The 18,405-nt window shown below is 47.9% G+C and overlaps 3 protein-coding genes across 4 annotated transcripts in view; 1 reads left to right on the top strand and 2 right to left on the bottom strand.

Moving 5' to 3' along the window:
• LOC144128023 (uncharacterized) overlaps positions 1 to 18,405 on the top strand; it is a 185,909-nt gene that overhangs the window by 122,203 nt on the left and 45,301 nt on the right. The gene's annotated exons all lie outside the window — the stretch shown is intronic.
• On the bottom strand, positions 1,881 to 2,729 carry LOC144130156 (uncharacterized). Its single transcript, XM_077664163.1, has one exon. The coding sequence runs from the start codon at positions 2,727 to 2,729 to the stop codon at positions 1,881 to 1,883; it is 849 nt and encodes a 282-aa protein (XP_077520289.1).
• On the bottom strand, positions 7,469 to 8,347 carry LOC144130155 (uncharacterized). The gene has a single exon (XM_077664162.1). The coding sequence runs from the start codon at positions 8,345 to 8,347 to the stop codon at positions 7,469 to 7,471; it is 879 nt and encodes a 292-aa protein (XP_077520288.1).

The following is an 18,405-nucleotide window of genomic DNA, read 5'->3' as shown; positions in this document are numbered from 1 at the left end:
GTAATGCTGTATCAGGAGAGCCCAGTGCGCCAGCCGACCCGCAGGCTCGCGGAGCCGCATCAGCCAACTGAGCGCACTGTGGTCTGTCTGCACCACGAATTGCGTTCCGTCAAGGTAGACGGAATTTCCGCAGTGCAAACACGATGGCGAGGCACTCCTTCTCGGTCACGGAATAATTCCTCTCCGAGGGCAGCAAGAAGCGGCTGGCAAAGGCCAGCGGCTGCAGCACGCCATCGAAATCCTGTAGGAGAACTGCTCCTAAACCTAGATCGCTCGCGTCAGCCTGGACTACGAACTGTCTGGTCGGGTCGGGTAGCCTGAGCTGCGCTGTCTCGGCAATGCCACTATACAGGAGGCGAAAGGATCGCTCTTGCTCGGGCCCCCATCGCCACGCGGCAGTCTTTCGCAAGAGCTTGGTCAGGGGTGCCTGCACGTGGGCACAGGACGGGATGAACGACCGATAGAAATTGACCATTCCCAGAAAACGGCGGAGGCCGCGTACGTCCTTGGGCACGGGAAGCTCGAGTATGGCTCGGAGTTTGTCCGCATCAGGCTCAATGGAGCCCTCGCCCAGCGTGAACCCTAGCAACTGAACTCGGGTAAGCGCTATTTGGGCTTTCGCAGGATTCAAAGTCATCCCAGCAGCCCGTACCCTCGCGAGCACGTCAGCAATGTGGCCTAAGTGCTCATCGAAGGTTCGTGAATAAATCACGATATCGTCCAGGTAGCACATGGCGTGAGACCATTTAGCTTCCCCTAGGACGCGGTCCATGAGCCTCTGAAAAGTCGCAGGACCATTGCAGAGACCGAAGGGCATGCGAGTGAACTCAAACAGCCCTCTGTGGTACGTGAACGCGGTCTTAGACCGGTCAGCGTCCGCCATCTGGACCTGTAGGTAACCTTTGGAGGCATCTAGCGTAGAAAAGTACCGCGCACTGCCCAGGTTTTCTACGATTGAGCTGATCGTCGGGAGCGGATAGGCATCCTTTAGAGTCAGCGCATTCAGACGGCGATAATCCACACACAACCGGTGGCTGCCATCTTTCTTAGGCACCAACACAACCGGAGACGCCCAAGCGCTGGACGAGCGACGGATAATGTCCGCCGACAGCATCTCATCTAGCAACCCATCGATCACCTGCCTTTTCGCAAGGCTGACGGGTCTGGGGTTGCACTTCAAAGGAAGCGCATCTCCGGTGTGGATCTTGTGGCTCACTAAATTAGTACAGCCAGGTTAATCCGTGAAGAGCTCATCGTACTGACGCAACAGTGCTGTCAAACGAGCCTTCTGAGTGTCATCCAACGTTACCGCAAAGGCGGCCAGCGGATGTGGTGCCTGGTCATGCCGCGCCGCTCAGTCCCAAAGGGGAGCGTGAACGACGGAATGCTCGACACAAGGGCTTGGCCCTGGTCGCTGAGCGTGGCACTCTCCGAACGCCTTCACTGCGCAGGCAGTTATTGACGCCGGTGGGCAGATGAACGGCTTCAGCTGGGAAAATGGTCCGTCGCGATAGCCGCCATTCGCAATGTCCACCACGATCTCTGTTTTCAGGAGAAAGTCCCTTCCGAGAATCATGGGCACACTGAGGCCGGGGAGGTGGATGAAACGCGTGCGTCTCGTCCGCTCTCCCCACCTGACAGTCAGCCTCGCAGCGCCAGCCGAATGGGCTATGCCTTTCGCAAGGTTGAATGTCGTACGGCAGTCCCGCAAGCGCACCGAGTGCTTTTGCAAGTGGGACAACACCTCTTCACCGAAAAGGAGGCAGTGGCTCCCGTATCCAGTAATGCCAAAAATTCGCGGCCAGCAATGGTGACCGGAATAAACGGCGCGTGCGCTCTGTACGCTGAGGGGATTAGCAAGGATTGTGCCGGTCATTCCTTTACGACCGACCCGTGCCGCCATTTCTCTGCCTCAAAGGAGGCCTGGCTACGGGGCATTCTCTCGCTAAGTGCCCCGTCTGTTGACAGCGGAAACAGCGTACACTGCCGCGAGCTCGGTCGCAGAACAATAGTGCCTCTCCCTGCCTGGTTCCGCCCGTTGCACGGCCAAAGGGCCGGCTGATTCGGGTTTCCCCCTCCGCTGTGCGTTGGGGCGCTTGGCGTCCCTCGGCAGGCGGTCCAGAAAACGGTGCAGCGCAGGCTGTCCGTCTCCTGTAGGAGTAGGGATCGAGAGCTCGTTCGCTCAACTCCCATACTTCGTTTTGCCCGCTAACGGCTGCACAGGCAGCGTGTGCGGGTGGTCGCCAATTGGGTCGGGGCATGGCCCCCCTCCATGCACAGCGTGGCTCGAGGGCCTCGCTTGCTGGCAGTGGCGGACGATAGGCGCGCGCGGCGAAAATGTCGCCTTGATTGCGCTTTGCCTCGGCGGCCAGCTTCTCAAAATCTCGGAACCGGCCTCCGCGCAGGTATGCCGAAAAAGTCGGATGTGCCTGCCTGATCGTCCTTTCCACACGTTCCTCGTTCGAGGCTCTGGGCTCGGCGATTGAGAAAAGGTCCTCCATCGCACGTACGTACTCCAGGAGTGACTCATCAGGAGCCTGTGTACGGAGCTCCAACTCTTGCCGCGTCGTACGCTCATAGTAAGCGGGCAGGAATTCGCGCAAGAATGCTGCACGGAACTCCTCGAGAGTCGCTGCCCGGTGGGCGGAAAGCCGATGCCACCTAGCTGCCGTGTCAGTCAGTGCTGCGGGGATGATGTGTGCAAGCACAACCTGATCAGTGAGACCCATAGCTATACCATATATGGAAATATTGCAGCAATTTTTACAGTTTAAAGAGAAGCAAAATAAGTGAACACAGCTTAGCTTCAATGTATATTTGCAGTAAATGACAGTGCTATTAATAGGACTCTTAATGCCATTACTAATTCATCGCACTCAGTTACCTTTCACGTCTGACTGGCAGATTCAGAGCCACAGCGCTTCTATATATGAGGCTTTAAATATAGTTATTTGGTATACCTTCATTCTAAGACGCTCGATCATGTCCTGAAGAAACCCAGGCTGAAAACGTAACATTCTTCAGATGGCGTTGGAGTGTGCGTTCTGACGGAAACTGGAAACCATAAATGCTCAGTAGACTGTAGCCGTGGGACCCGCAGGACAGATGCAGCTTGAGTGACTTGACAAGTGTGTTGGTCTCCCAGCGCATCCCTTGGGCTGATCCAGTGACATCTTGTCGTCACTAAACAGATGTATAATCTTCCGACTCGAGCCGTTCTCCTTCACGTTTAAGATATCTTCTCTTAGCAGCTCCTAGTCTCCTCTTTGAGTCTTCATGAAGGCGCTCCAGCTTGTGGGTTTCTCAGTAGGCACAGGCCACTACCCACCGCGGGTTCGAGCTTCGCGCGAGCCAAGGGCCCCGATCAGCCGTCACCACACGCAACAGTTAGGCACAGGCCACTACCCACCGCGGGTTCGACAAGAAACAGGCCTCCAAGTTCACAAAGGAGACATTTATTGATGCCGTCCTCCAGCGGTACACACACACACTCAACAGTCACCCCGTCCCGGGGCGCGCTCAGAGCAAGGCTCCGGTGCGCGCTCGGGGCAACAAGAGAAATGCGCGCCGGTAGCACGCCGCTGCAGGAGATTGTCCCCGCGACAGTGCTGTGATCTCTCTCGTGTTTGCCGTTGGGCCGTTTGCGAGAGAGAGTGGGCAGTCAACGCAAGGTGCGCCTGTCAGAGGTCGTTGGACCCCTGGACAGGCTCAAGCCGCGGCGGATCGATGACCCACGCTGGCGAGCTCGAGTATGAACTGGTCCGAACGGCAGAAGCCGGCCCGGACGAACAGCAACGTACGCACCTTACGCTGTCTCGGAGGGGGTCTCCCTCTGGGCCCCGCTAGGACGGTTGCGCGCCGCGCGACCACCCAAAACGGGTCTCGAATTCCGCCAAAAGTCACCAATGGCAAAGGATCTTGGGAAGCCAGGGGCGGAGCTGCGGCCGAATGACAGCGATTAGCCACCAGCCGTCTCTCCGCCACCCGGGGCGGGAGATAGGTAAAGAGAGCAACGCGGGATGCCGCGCAGACGCTACGGCGGGAATCTAGCAGACTTCCCACAAGCTCTGATATGCGGTCTAATGGTGCTTGATCTTTTGCTAAAGAAAAAAATTAAGTATTTCTTCAGGCACCGTGGAAAACTTTCTAAATATTATAAAATAGGCAGTCTGGAAAGTCTTATGAAGTAAGTTTGGAAAGTCTTACGAAAATCTACAAGCATGCTGAAAGTCGGGTCCTGGAGGCTCTAATGTCGCTGTGCTGTCCGCAGAGTTATGCATGACTGTTTCCTGAGCTGCTGAAAAAAAGGCCTCAGACAATGGTAACAAATAATTCTAGTCAAACCTAATACTTGCTGTCTGGAAGCAGCTGCTTTGTGGACTCGTGAACCTTGGTATCCTCTTCGGCTTGGACTGAAATGAGGAAGCCAAGCAATGTTCAAATACCCAGCCCCTGATCTGCCGTATTTATATCTCTGCAAGCACTTACGACCGTATAAGGGAAGACGAAGCAGGACTTGAAGGCATGATGCTACTCTCACTCAGTTCTCTGGCTGCCGAGAAATCTGCATGGAAGGACAATGTCAGGCACTCCAAATGCATGTGGTGTGACCAAGCTCGTACTCACTGTCAAGAATGCACTGCTCGCCACTTTCATTGTGAATCGAGACATTTTCGGCTGGTACTGAAATGGAAAACCAGAAGCCTCCTCAAAGTCTCAAGCACTGGCTTAGGTTTGCATGGAATAGCAGTGTTTCAAAAGAGCATGGTCACTAGATGGCTTGGCAGGCACTACTGCTGTGACGCTGCGGGAGGTAGGCATGCCGGAGCAAAACGAAGATTTCATGCACATCTACAGAAAATTTAATTCTGAAAAATGTTCGCGGGTTATCGGCACATAGTTAGGTTTTTACTGGGTATCTGTGCAGAAAGTTAAAGGGAAGCTGAAGTGGTTTTCAAATCGCATGAAACGCTGTTGTTGGGAAGAAAGGACCTTGAAAGTTGTGTGTAAATTTTTCCCCAATTCTGTCCTCAAACAGAGCTGGAATCGCTTCTTAAAAACCCGCCGCCGGCACGCCCTCGTCGCTTCCAGGAGCGCCGGGTGGGGGGACGGCAGAGAGGGAGAACTGGCGGAAGTGACGCCATTCACGGAGTCGGCCGGCCGTCCAGCTATGCTTGCTTCGCGGCAGCCCGCGCTTTGGCGAGCCACAGATCAACGTAATCTGCCAGTGTCGTTTACTTTCTCTTGTTCGGGCGTACCATGTAATGCTTGAAGCCTGTATATAAACCAGTTTTTGCATGTTACTTCTTTTGAACAGCGCTCAGCGCACAGCTTGGTAGAATCCGTCAGTTGTTCTCCCCCAGCCTCTTCCACGTCAACCAGACAATCTGATGGTACGCAGCACGGCCAGAACTGCCTGCAGAAAATATGTGCATCAATATTTCTCTTTTCGTTATATTACTTTCTTACCTGTTGGTAAACTCTTTGCCTTTTTCCAGCTGCTTCACATCTATGCTCAGCTAAGGGAACTTCCAACACTGTCTTTAAGGCACACAGTTTTGAACTCTTTAGAGCTCGTTACGCACTGTGTGCCTTTTTGCTTTTTCCTGATTGCTTGCACCTAACTGAACAAAAAAAGCGACTATATAAGCCTATTATTCTTGAGCAAAGCAAACATTTGCATTCATGAGCGCTTGGTCATGGCTGACGATCGACGATGGCGCCAGAATTCATGCCAATTTGTCCTTGAGTCAGAACGGCAAAGTTGTCGAGCCGCGGTACGCATACATGTCTATCATCCACAAGTAATTCTGATGGTTATCTCGATACGCAACAGCAGCAACTAAATCTCGCAGCACACTAGTTTTGATGAGCAGCACTGCGAGCTCCGAAACGCATCCATAATTGCTGTTCAAAAGCGTGTTCAGCATGCAAAAAACAACGCACGGGGGTTAGTGCGGTGAGAAACTGTGCTGATGTCGGGTGATCATTGCATCCCGAGAATTGCCGAATTACTCCAAATAGCTTCTCAATTGGGTCCTGACTTAACCGAGAAGTTAGCAGATACTTATAGCCAACTAGCATTGTGAGGTAGGACAAAAGCTGCAGTGTTGCATGTAGAGTCACTCGAAGGCCTTCTGCTGTGCCAGGTGACAAAAAACCTCCTTTGGAGAGCCCTGTGCTTGCTTCCCACTTTTTGATGTATTCCAGGGCATTGTTCAATGCCAGTTCTTCTCTCGAGTTTGGCCTTAGTCCATCTGTGGGCATTCTTTATGTCATAATGACAATCAGTTCATGCATGAATTTGACGAACTTTTCTGTGTGGTCACCATCGGTGCACGATTTCCCAATTTGATTTTTATAGAAGAAAATACCTCGCAGAACTTCTGGGCTGAAAAAATGGAAAGCAAAATTAACTTTATTTTTTCGAAATTGTTCGGATTGACGTGCACCTCTGTGATTTTAGGCATCACTTTCAATGTGGTTGCACACTTGTCAAGTTCATGTGCAATTCGAATTGGCTTCACATCCACATGGCCTTTTGGTGTTTTATACCCATTTTTCACAAAACCATTTCGGACACATTTCACCAAATGCGGAAAATCAGAGATGAAAAAGAGGCTTCGGTCATTTCCAGCTGGGTGAGGCACAGATGACTTTATAGCAGATGTCGTTCCAGAAATTCCGAACTGTCGCCACATAGCCCTATTCCATGATGCTCCATCACAAGTTATGTAATCAACTCGGAGGACAGCATTCTCCTCAAGAAGTACAGCTTCCAGGATTATCTTTGAAAGCAAAGGCGCCTTCACGTTTCCTCTGGATGCAAACGTTCCAAGAATTTAGTGCCATGATCCCGAGAGAGGCTGGAACATGATTACCATACCATGGTCACATAGTGCCATACCATGGTCACACTGTAGAGTGAATTTGCCCAGGTCTACAAGTCCATCTATCTTTCCAGTGCCTCTTGCCACTGCAAAATTCTCTGACAACTTCATCTCATCTATTATCAGACTGCCATGACGCTGGAATTCAGTCATCTTTTCTGTTTTTTGCGCAATGCCTGAGAGAACACTGGCACTAAATCCGCATGTGCTTTCATATTGCTTCATATATGTCTTCAGACAAGTACGGCTAGGGAGCACCAAGATCTTTTCCCTCCTCACATGCTCGTAGAGCCGTGGGCTCTTCATATGCATAATTATGCATTCAAGTAGCCATTCTGGGCTGTACCGCATGCCTTTTGGGGACTTGCGGCTTGCAGCCTTTAAACACTGCATGGTAGCAGCCCTCTGTTTTGGAGGAAGCTGATCAGTCTTCTTCTGCAGGAAAGCCTCTTCAATTTTCTCGTTATATTCCCTCATTTGTGGGATCACCTGATCTAGTGTCTTCACTTTCGTTCTCAGGCGGCGAACTGTCTGCAAGCTTGCTTTAATCTTTGTTGCTGCATTCCTTTTTTTCCCCTTCAGCTGCTTCGTTCGGCACCTCTGAGGTACTTGCATGAAATGCAACATTTCTCGTTTTGATCTGTCACACCTTTGCATTTCTTGTGGTAGAGGCCCCCATTCCAAATTTTCAAGTTCACATTGGAGCAGGCAAGGGGAAATTCCTCCAAGAGCCCAGCTCCCGAGCAAACCTCTATGCTGTCAACAGTCTGCAGAAGCGACACTGGATCACACGGCAGTGCTAGCGTGAGCTCTAAGCCATGAACGTAAACCTCGTATTTCACAGCACTGTCCACGTCACGAAACACCACCATCTTCTGTGCATGTAGGAGGCTCATGTCGGTACCAGGTAGGCACAGGCTGTAGACCACATGGAGCGGTTTCTCACCGAACACGTGTCTTCCCCATCTGTTTGACGGAAGTGGTAAATTTATGCAGTCGACAGCAAGCACTGGCCGGTCGTCAAGCAGAAAAGCATCTTCCGCGCTGTCGGGAGACGGCTCATCCATTTGATGCCTTTTGTGAATATTTGAAGGTTGTGGGTCTGGCCTTTCCCGGGACTTCCTTTTCTTGGGGACTGGCTTCGACAGGTACTTCGGTACGTTAGGAAACACTGTTGGAATTGCGTCTGGAGAAAGAACTGGTCTGCTCTGATCAATGCGCACTAACTGTCCCTGGATAACATGTTCAAAGTGCCGCGACACAAACTGGGCGTCGAAATGTAGCTCGCAGACAGCAGCGTTTCGCTCAAGCGTTTTATCTGCTTGTGAAATGTTCCTTTGCCACTTCAGGAACAGCTCTTCATCTTTTGGCACGCCGGATAGCGAGAGCTTCATTTTGCACGATTTGTACCCGGTTGTGCAGCCGGGAACAAAACAATGGCTTTGCCGTAGGCTCATGTTCCACACAGCATAAAAAAATCCGACAAATCGCTTGAAAAACCACCAAAAAAAGAGCAAAAATACACACGATGCCTGGCTGACTACACTGTTGTGTGATCGCTCAAGCAACGTGTAAGCGACGGCGAGCGCCACCTCGCGGATGCATCGCCGAGTGGCATCAGCGCTTCCCATAGATGCCGCTATGTGGTCGCCACACTTCCAAGTTCCAGCCAGTGTAACCTGACTACAGTGTTCTAGAAGGGGGTAGTGCGCTCACATGGTGGCAGCGCTTGATGCACTTCGTGTTGCCGCCGACAAGTAGCGTGGTTCGCAGTGTCACCTGAAACTCACTGCCATGTCAGAGTAGAATGGGTACCGCGCATTGCTGCAGTTCCCGAAAGAAATGCAACACTCACGATATGCAATGCGCGATACTTGTTCTGGTGCATCTTATCAGTGTACAGAGAAAAAAATTACCGCCGCTGTGGCTGATCTACAGAGCGTAGGCGATGTCTTGTACCGTAAGCGCGGATGAACGCGCCTGGCTATTAACGCATATACAGGGCGCGAAGCAACGGACGATCCTCTTTTATTTCCTGCTATTAAAATGTGCAATGTGGTTTCGCTAATGCAGCAGTCATATTGGACAGAATTTTAGCATTGCCTTTTTTTTTCGTAATCGCTGGCCTGCAGTGGGAATGCACGCTACAAAGCAAAATTTTTTCCACGACACTTAACATTAGATAATGCTGCTTCGAGAGTTAAGCTCATGATTTATATGCATGACATAGTTCTCACTGTTAACACGACACAGCTTATAGAAAGGAAAGATAAAATCCAGGTACATTTATGTAATCTTTATTTACAAAGAAACGAGGAAGGAATGTGGGCCAGAAAAATCAGGCTCAAGAAGGCTGAACGTTTATAAGTGGAGATGTTTACAAATTGGTATAAACATCCACCTGCAGACTCGCCTCAGGAAGTTTTCGCGATCTTCCTGTGCATGACTGTTTTCCTTCTCTCGTGTTTTTCCGAGTTAATGCCCTTTGTAAAAAATGAAGCCGCATTGTAATATAAAAGCTTATTACATTCTTGGTGAGTTCAGCTGAATGCTCACTGCAACCAATTTTGTGCGAGCACTTTGCTTTCACCAGACTAAGCACATCCAAGATGCTATCAGCATGTAGTTTTTTGCTGAAGCATTCAGTAAACGTCTTCAAGCATTTTTACAAGTGAAAAAAGTGTTCCATGTGGGTAGAGAAGCCCGCCTCTATCCCTGTGCAGTGTCAACGCAGCAAGCCCAGGATTCTCATCTTCGGACGACACGGTTAGTGCATGCATGCAATCCTGGCAGTTGGTTTTCATTACGCACTTTCGTGCGACATATCCAGACACATAGTAAGTTATCTGAGAGTCGCTCCTCTCTATGTGCTGGTCGTGATCGACTGAAGACAACACTACTTCGGCGCGTGGTAAATTCCCCGAAACAATGAGAGCATCTACCTGGTCCCACAAGTTGTTGCTGGGAGAGCAACTTGCGCTGCTCTGCTGTGTGTCTAGCAAGGCAGCTACCGCCATGGATCTGCATTATATCTCACGGTTTTCACTAAACTGTAAAAAGACATGCAGTTCATCGTAATGAAAAATTGGGTGGGCGTCGGATGATCATTACAGCTCGAGGCTTGTCTGACAATCCCAAACAAATTCTCAATAGGGTCCTGACTAAGCCGGGATGTCATAAGATACAAATAACCTAAATTTGTAAGGTACGAAAGAAGCTCAAGAGTGCTTGAGATTGTGACACGCGGACAAGTCGCTGTTGGCTCGCTCAAGAATCCTCCAGCTCCTCTTGCATGCTGCTGAAGCATGCAGGAAAAGCTTTCTTGCTGAAGCCAAATGCTGACCTTTACAGAGCCATGTAATGTTTAAGTGTCGATTTACTTGGAAGGGCAAGTATCTCGTTGTCCCTGATATGGTCATAAAGACGGGAACTTTTCATTTTCATAATAATACATACGAGGATCCACATTTTGCTGTAGCGGAAACCTTTCTTTTTTGCTGCTGCTGCTGCAAAGCATTGTTTTACACATTCTAGTTGCTTCTGGGGAAGCTTTGAAATCTGTTCAGTTAGAGCCTCCTCTGTTACTGCTGCATTGTATGCTCGCATCTTTTCAACGTCTTCTCTCAGTGTGTCAATCCGTTAAGCGAAACGCCTGTTTTGACGAGCAATGAATTTCAGCTTTTGAGCGATGGTTTTACAAGCCCTGGAAGGTGCTCGTCAGACCTTGGATCTTCTTGTGAAGAGGGCCTTCCTGAAGTATTTGCAGCTCATGCGCTGTCCACCTGAAAATATAAATGTGCGAAACTTATACAAAAAAAATTTAAAGACGCCAAAATGCATAGAAAGCTTCTAAATTATGTAAAAAAGAAATTAAATTACATGGCTTCAGGCGGGTGACAAACCCAAGACCGGGTGACTAAATGTTACCCACCTTTGATTGTTGCTTTGCCGCTGCAGTGGACGTTGATGTAAGTCGCATGCCTGATTTTGAGCTGCTTCTGGAGGCCTGCTGTTAAAAAGCAGGTATCATAATCTTTGGCATTCAGTGCACCAACACAAAATTCGGTTGCTTCCACGCTCTCCAACACGTTCTCTGCTTCTTCCTGAGATTTTAGGATGCGTTCCTCAATCAGGCGCCCCCTCATGTACACCTTGCAGTAAGCATCGGGTTGTTTATCACAGACGAACATGACAAGTTTTTCGGAGTTGACAACGCCTTGTTCAAGTTAAGTCGACGTGCGATAAAGCACTCCGTTAAGGTCAGGAAGCTGATGTGTACTCCAGTACTTGGAAGGAGTCTTTAAACGAAAACAAAACGACAGTGTTGAAGCTCTGATGGAACGTCTTCCTCTTGGGCCGAGCTGCAGTCCACCCCTGAAGCGCCAAGAGCAGCTGGTGGAAATTCGGAACGGTCACTGTCGTGTGCGCTTCGGCACTTTTTCTTCGTGGCTGCATTGTCATTTTCGCACCTCTTCCTTTTGTTCCTGAGCTTCGGTGTCTTCTTCGTAAGGTACTGTGGCAAATTCGGAAGAATCATGGGGATGGCATCCTCCGACAGTAGCGGCTTGTCACGAGGAATGCGCACCTCTTTGCCGTCTATTATGTGCACGAAGTCCCTGATTACAAAACGCGGTTCAAAATGGAGCTCGCAGACTGCATAAGACTCATCTAGCTTCTTATCTGCACGGTGGAGATTCCTCTCCCACTCCTTTCGCCGTTCTTCATCATGTGGGATGCTGAACAAACACGCCTTTGGTGCATCCTTCGCACGACTGTATCCAGTCCTGCACCTGGGTGCGAAACAGTAATTTTGACGGCGGCCAGGCATTCTTACGCACACATACTGCACATTGAGCCAAGCACAGCACAGGCACAGAGAGATATTGCCACGCATACAACGCCGGCGGTATTTTCAGTCGAGCGCCGACAAGGCCGAACCAACCGAGCTGTACCGAGCTCACCACCGCAACTGCAACACGAGGCAAGAGAAGTTTTTCACGTGAAACATGCGCCAGCGCTCCTGGCGGGCATGCGGGAAGTCGACGCTGAGTGCGCCGCGGCGGAGCGGCGCAGGGATACGACAGTGAGCCCACTGCCCCCTTCTAGAACACTGTAGACCTGACATTCGCTGACGCGCGATCTTGTGTTCTGCGCATTCGCGAGGAGAAAATTCGTTTTTTTTGTTAGCGGAAGTCACGCGGTTGTTTTGTGCCCAATGCAATGCTTCATCTCCTACTGTGCACCATAGAAATCAACTTGTCCTTCTAAATTTACTCCCACCTGGCAGATAAGAACAAACTTGCCTGGCTCATCCCCATTTCCATGAGTTTTGTACAGCTTAAAGCTATAGTATGTATGTCATGTTAATTTAGCTGCGTCATATCACAATTCACCTCCAGACAGGCTAGTGCACTTTCTAGGTGCTGAAGCCAGTGTGTACCTTGGATAAAATGGGCATGCATTAGTAATTTTTTCGTGCTCAGCTGGTTTCAACTATTTTGGATGAAGCAACCATTTTACTGCATCACACTCTCAACTCGCAAATCTTTCAAGAAGTGATATTTCAGATATCTGCTTAGCTTAGAGACGAGTGGTTCTGTCAGCTGTAGATGTTGAGCATATTCTGCACGTTGTTATTGACCAACTACAAATATAGTTTGATATTCATTTTTAACAGAAGGCAGGAAATAATAGTTGAACTCATTTCAGTTTATTATATTAGTTCCCGTGCAAGGAGTGCTGCCAGGCTGTTTTTTAAATACGCCACATTGACTCCAGGAAAATGGTCACACGTGTACCCTGCAAAGATATAAAACAAATCACAATTACAGTGTGCTACATATCAACTGAAACACAAAGTCAATATTATTTGTGTGCACTGCCCTTGATCACCTCATCATACTGGTATGATATATAGGGTTTACTATCCCAGAACAACACAAGGCTATAAGGGGCGCCGCAGTGGAAGGCTCCAGATTTGGACCACATGGTATTCTGTGCACTGAAATATGGCCGCCGAGTGCATAACCACTGAGCCACTGCACTGAGGCATGCATGAAATTACATGTGCTGTCAAGAATGAGTCAATATGCCTGTCACTGCTTGCATGATATCAACTGAAACTATTGCCACAACTAGCTGCCTCAACTCGGTGAATATTACCATACTATGCTTACTTTCTCCTTGTACATGAAACAGAAGAGAGTACACTAAAGCATCGGGTAATACACAGAATGTACACTTCAATACTGTCCATCTTGAACAGTTTCAGCAATATTAATTGTTCAGGAAAAGTAATAGAAAATTCGACATCCACAACCACTGAGAAACAGTAACTGCAAAAAAATAAACTACAATGTTGGGCAGGCTATACTAAGATAAAAGCTAAGTACACAAAAGCAGCAAAAGCAATTAAACTGCACAAGAAGATAAATCTACCTTCCTAAAGAACCACTGCCATGCTACTTGTGCATTAATTACAGTTGTGTATAGAACATTCAATTTTATAGCTCTGATTTCCATGGCACTCCATAAAGAAAGCATGTCAGCACAGATGTTTTACTCTGCTTCAAACAAAACAGTCTGCTAAAGAGTCCTATTATTCATACAGTAGCCTGTTTTGGCCTATGGTAACCTTCATAGTGGTAAGGCAGATCTCTCATACCTCACCCAACTGAATGTGCGCATGCTTGCTTCAGCTATTCGCACCAGAAATGAGTCATGAGGACCGACCTTACACAACAGTAAATTTCATGAACGCACAATTTATCTTGTGCCTCCTTAGCAAGTAATAAAGTGCAGTAGCCGACGAGTAATTCGGAGTTCGATGAGGCACTGTCAGTTACCCCATAGAAGCGCATACATATTCGCGACGGATATTTTGGACTTTAAAAGCCCGAAAGTTTGATTTTTCAGACTAATTTCAGTCGCCTGCGGGCCAAAATCGGCCGTCTTATCGGCTTTTGCTGGCGCAATAGGCGCCATCTTGGATTGAGGTGGATTTACTCTGCAGTTGGATTGGCTTGACATACTTTTGGTACCTTATTTTTGCCAGTAGAGGTCCCTGCGGTCTCTGACACTTCGAGGTGGCAGTCGGATAAGTCATTGCCGTCAGCTTGCTTTTGTTGCCAAAATTGTCGGGGGCAGTTATGGCTTGTCTCATACGTTAAAAATTAAAAACTGGTTGTTGGGGGAAGTGGCACAATATCTGTCTCACATCTCGGTGGACACCCGAACCGTGCATTAAGAGAAGGGACTAAGAGAACAATGAGGTGCCATAGTGGAGGGCTCCGGAGTAATTTCGACTACCTGGGGATCTTTAACTTGCACTGACATCGCACAGCACAGGGGCGCCTGTGCATTTCGCCTCCATTTAAATGCGGCCGCTGCGGTCGGGTACGAACCCGGGGAATCCGGATTAATAGCCGAGCTCCCTAACCACTGAGCCACCACAGCGGGTCTCATACGTTAGTCATTCGCCGATTCGTCACTTAGATTTCTCCGACTGTGTCGACCGAGTGACGCTCCGTCTTCACGAAGTTACATCCATTCGCCGTTTTGTGATTGCTTTGAACGAAAAGTTCCTTGTCTTTGAGTGTGTTTGACGAGCGGTGTGGTGCACACTCGGGTTGTGGATAACATGGCCCCGCCGGGTCCGTGAAGGAAGCGCGGGAAGTATTCAGCTAAATGCCGTGACCTTGCTGTCTAGCGTAGACAGTGAAAGCACAACTTTGGCACAAATCGTCGGCAGCAAGAGAAATTTTCCGCTTAGCTTCTCTTTCGCTGCGAAACACTGCCACCCAGTCGCGCTCATGACGCCAAAACAAAGCAGGGAAACAGTGCAAACTGGGGTGAAGAACATGAAAAGTGCCCGTCCCAACACTAGGCTCAACACTGGCTGAAGAAAATGTGGCCAATGGCGGGGGGAAGAATAAACAGACTATGAATGTGGATTCCACTACACGTTTCGGTGGCCCCTCATCGACTTGACAAGCGTTGACGACAATGAGAATGGCAGACTACATGTGGAAGGCTGCCATCGTGCACTGCTGTGAAGCTGACCCCCCAAAAGAAAAAATTAACAGGTAACTCGCACCCTCACTTATTAAAGGTGTTTTTTCAAATTTCGGTGCAGGTTATACGCGAGCAAATGCGGTATGTGCCAGCGCTTTCTCATGGTGCAGCGTCTGTTTTTAAGGTATGCATTGGGTGACTGATAAAATATGTCAGCCTATTTTCCCACACATTTCTGCCAGCCACGCAAACATCACCACTCATGTGGTCTCTCCACTTTCACACATGACTGCACATGCCAGGTTTGGTGTTTTCATACCATGTGGGCTAAGATATCTGCCAGCGCACATTTCTGTTAGAAATAATATAATAAACAACCATGAGAAATGTGAGCACAAGGCAGTTTGTGGTCTGTGGACCTTGTAGTCCTCACCTGTGGAAAAGTTTATGTAGGCATAGAAAAGGGGGGTGCCATAATATGGCACAAAAGCACAGTGCTGTTGCCAAGGGCCCAACCAATGCACACACACTTGCAAGTGCTGTCGTGCTGTGGAATGTTATGTTAATCTGGTGCTAGAAAAATTAGCCTTCTAGGCTGAAGCCATGACAGTACAGCCCATGAAAGAAGTGCACCAAATTTCTGAGCAGCGAGGCAGTGGAGTGTTGGAAGGGACTGCTCTGAAGTCTTGCAAGCAGCCGGGTCTCTCTCATAACTTAAAACTCAAACTTAACTACATGGCCTATACTTTTCCTTCTTCAATGCTTTGCTATATTTTGGCCTTTAATTTTTAAGCAAGCAAGCAGAGAAGAGATGGAACACTCACCTATCACAGCAGACAGCCGAACAGGGTCTAGAGCCTCCTTCACAGGAAGGCCCTTTTGCACAATATTTTTCATCCCACAGAGGGACTTTCCCCTCAGCTCCTCCTCCGTAAACACATTCTGAAGGAGCACCCTGGCGAATTTCCCAGGGCTGCTCTGACACTGCCGCTCCAACATTTGAAGAATGGTGCGGTCAGCAAGTACACCACTGCCAATGTCAACCTGCAAACAGCACAGCAATCAAAGATAAAGGCAAGCAAGCGAATTCAGCTGTCTCAATGAAAATGCTAGATTACCCATTATCCTCTGTGCAGCTGGGATGTCAGCAGTTGTTTAATGCGAGGAAATTACATAACTTTACTGCAACTGCAAAAATTTTTCGAAAGATATCCTGCATTAATGGGTTCAATGCGAATTGTAGTGCTGTAATAGCCTAGCGACTAGATGAAGTGCCTGCAAAAAAAGCATGGGCTCTTTCACGTTACCTGAGCATATTTCACTATATGACCATCTACTTCAGGGGTCCTCAAATTGGATCTATGGTACACCGAGGTATGATGGAGGGCTTTTTGGGGTTTCCTGAGCATCTATTTACATGCATGCCTCTACAATAGCCTTTTCAGTTGCCAATTTTTTTAGGACTGATCACACTGCAACTGTTCAGTGCACAGCCAGTCATAACTGAATTTGGTCATTTCTTCGATACTTGTTTCATAACCTGTTCGTGCTCAGCACTTCGCGGCAAAGATTTGAGGAATTTATGTTTGTAGACGGCTCAGTTGGTATACTAAGGCACCAATGCGTGTCTGATTTAGCATTTCGTCTCCATGCCTTGAGGAAGCAACAAGGATGATTGCACGTGGCTGGCTAAGCGAAAAACATGCATGTGCTGCCGATCACCCGCAGTGCCCTCTTTCTGGCGTTTCTCCCTTTCACTGTCCAGTGGGGCGATGGTCTGCAGACATGCAGATATACATTTTAGGACATGCCTCTAATGTGCTCTGCATGAATTCAAGAAGCCGTGATAACTTCTCTATCGAATGCCAGAGAAAATTTCAAATGCAGAAGAAGAGTACCTCACTTGTATATTCAAAGTATGTGCAACGATCATATTTTAGCTCACAAGCCTTTGCACATGGAACAACAGGCTGATCTGGGTCCTTTTTGGATTCCAGCATTCTCTCCAGCTGTTTCACCATTTTGGCTGGCACTGCAATGGACAGGGAAAGAAAATTGTTAGCATTCTATTAAAACAGGAAGAATGTGAGCACACCACTCAAAGCCCAGGCAGCAACCCGCAAAAGTATTCTATTTTCCAGTTGTAAACAAAACACACCTATAAACATCTACCATTATAAAAAAAGTATGGAATCAGTTAAAAGGGCCCTGAAATGAATTCGATGAGCTTATTCTAGTGCAACATATCTGCAGAGGTGGTCTTTGTAAGTATTCAATTCATATTTGAAAGCTGTGCATGAACCCTATAATTTGAAATAATTTTTAAATCTCTGCTCGCAGTAGCTCGCAATCGATTAAGGAGACACATCTCATCGTGCGTCCCCCACCCCAATGACATCAGTGGGCAGAGGCGGTGAGGCGTGTCTCCGTAATTGGTTGCAAGCTACTGCGAGCAGATTTTTTAAAAATTGTTTCCAAATGATAGGCGCCCATGCAGAGCTTCCAAATATGACTCGAATGCCTACAAAGACCACCTCTACAAATCTGGTCCACTAGAATAAGCCCATCAAAATGATATCAGGGGCCCTTTAAAACAAAAACACCGGTTTCTGGGCATGTTGAGGGTAGCCAATGCCTGTTTCGCAGAGCAGGCTTCGTAGATTTTCCTTTCCAAAATACACAAATATTCAAGAGGCGTTCCTATTGCTGGCCTATATTTTAAATTTACATGAATAAAAATGCTGCCACAAGGTTTCGTTTTCTTCAAAAAGTGCAATGGGCCTAGCATCTAAGCTGTAGCAGCCGCATGGATTCTAGGAAAGTTTATTATCATTAGTAGTGAATATTGCTTGGCAATGTGTTTACAGCTACTTAGAATAAAGCTGGAATTCAACCTAGTTCATGTACAAAATGATGAGCCATCTCAGTGGAGTGTACTGTATCAAGGCTCTCTCAAAGATTTTCCAGAAACTGGGTGTTGCGTTAAACACTATCTGTCATCTATAAAACTGGCCGACAAACACATTTTTAAAAATGAAGAAGGGTCATTCCACGCCAAACGTCCCAGACGTTGCGCTCGACCATCTCCAATTCGTTCAAGAAAATTCACGGACACTTATCCCAATGTACGTAATGAAAGCCTGGCACATTTTTGCCGAAAAAAATTTATTCACATGGTGAGCGCAATTTGAACATTTAGAAAGCGCGAGAAACTAGGCACTGCTCAATAATTAATAAAAAATCGAATATTTGAGAAAACACTCCACAATTTTTTCAATGATATCTACACAGATTCTGGCTTTCGATAAAAATCTGAGTATTCAGCTTTATTTTGCACAAATATTTTAAAAAAACTGAAAGAGTTTGTGAAAATGTTTCATTTTTGTCGTTCTTTTTCTTAAATATAAACTTCCTCTCAGAAATTCTGAAATAGCCTTTTTGCTTCTCTAGATGTGTAGGAGCTATAAAAAAATGTTACAGGCGACGAAACTTTGAACATAGA

This window comes from Amblyomma americanum, chromosome 4 (genome assembly GCF_052857255.1).
Source record: "Amblyomma americanum isolate KBUSLIRL-KWMA chromosome 4, ASM5285725v1, whole genome shotgun sequence".
NCBI classification, from domain to species: Eukaryota; Metazoa; Arthropoda; class Arachnida; order Ixodida; family Ixodidae; genus Amblyomma; species Amblyomma americanum.
The sequence above is the reverse complement of the archived record's forward strand: the minus strand, read 5'-3'. Positions and strand labels throughout refer to the sequence as shown.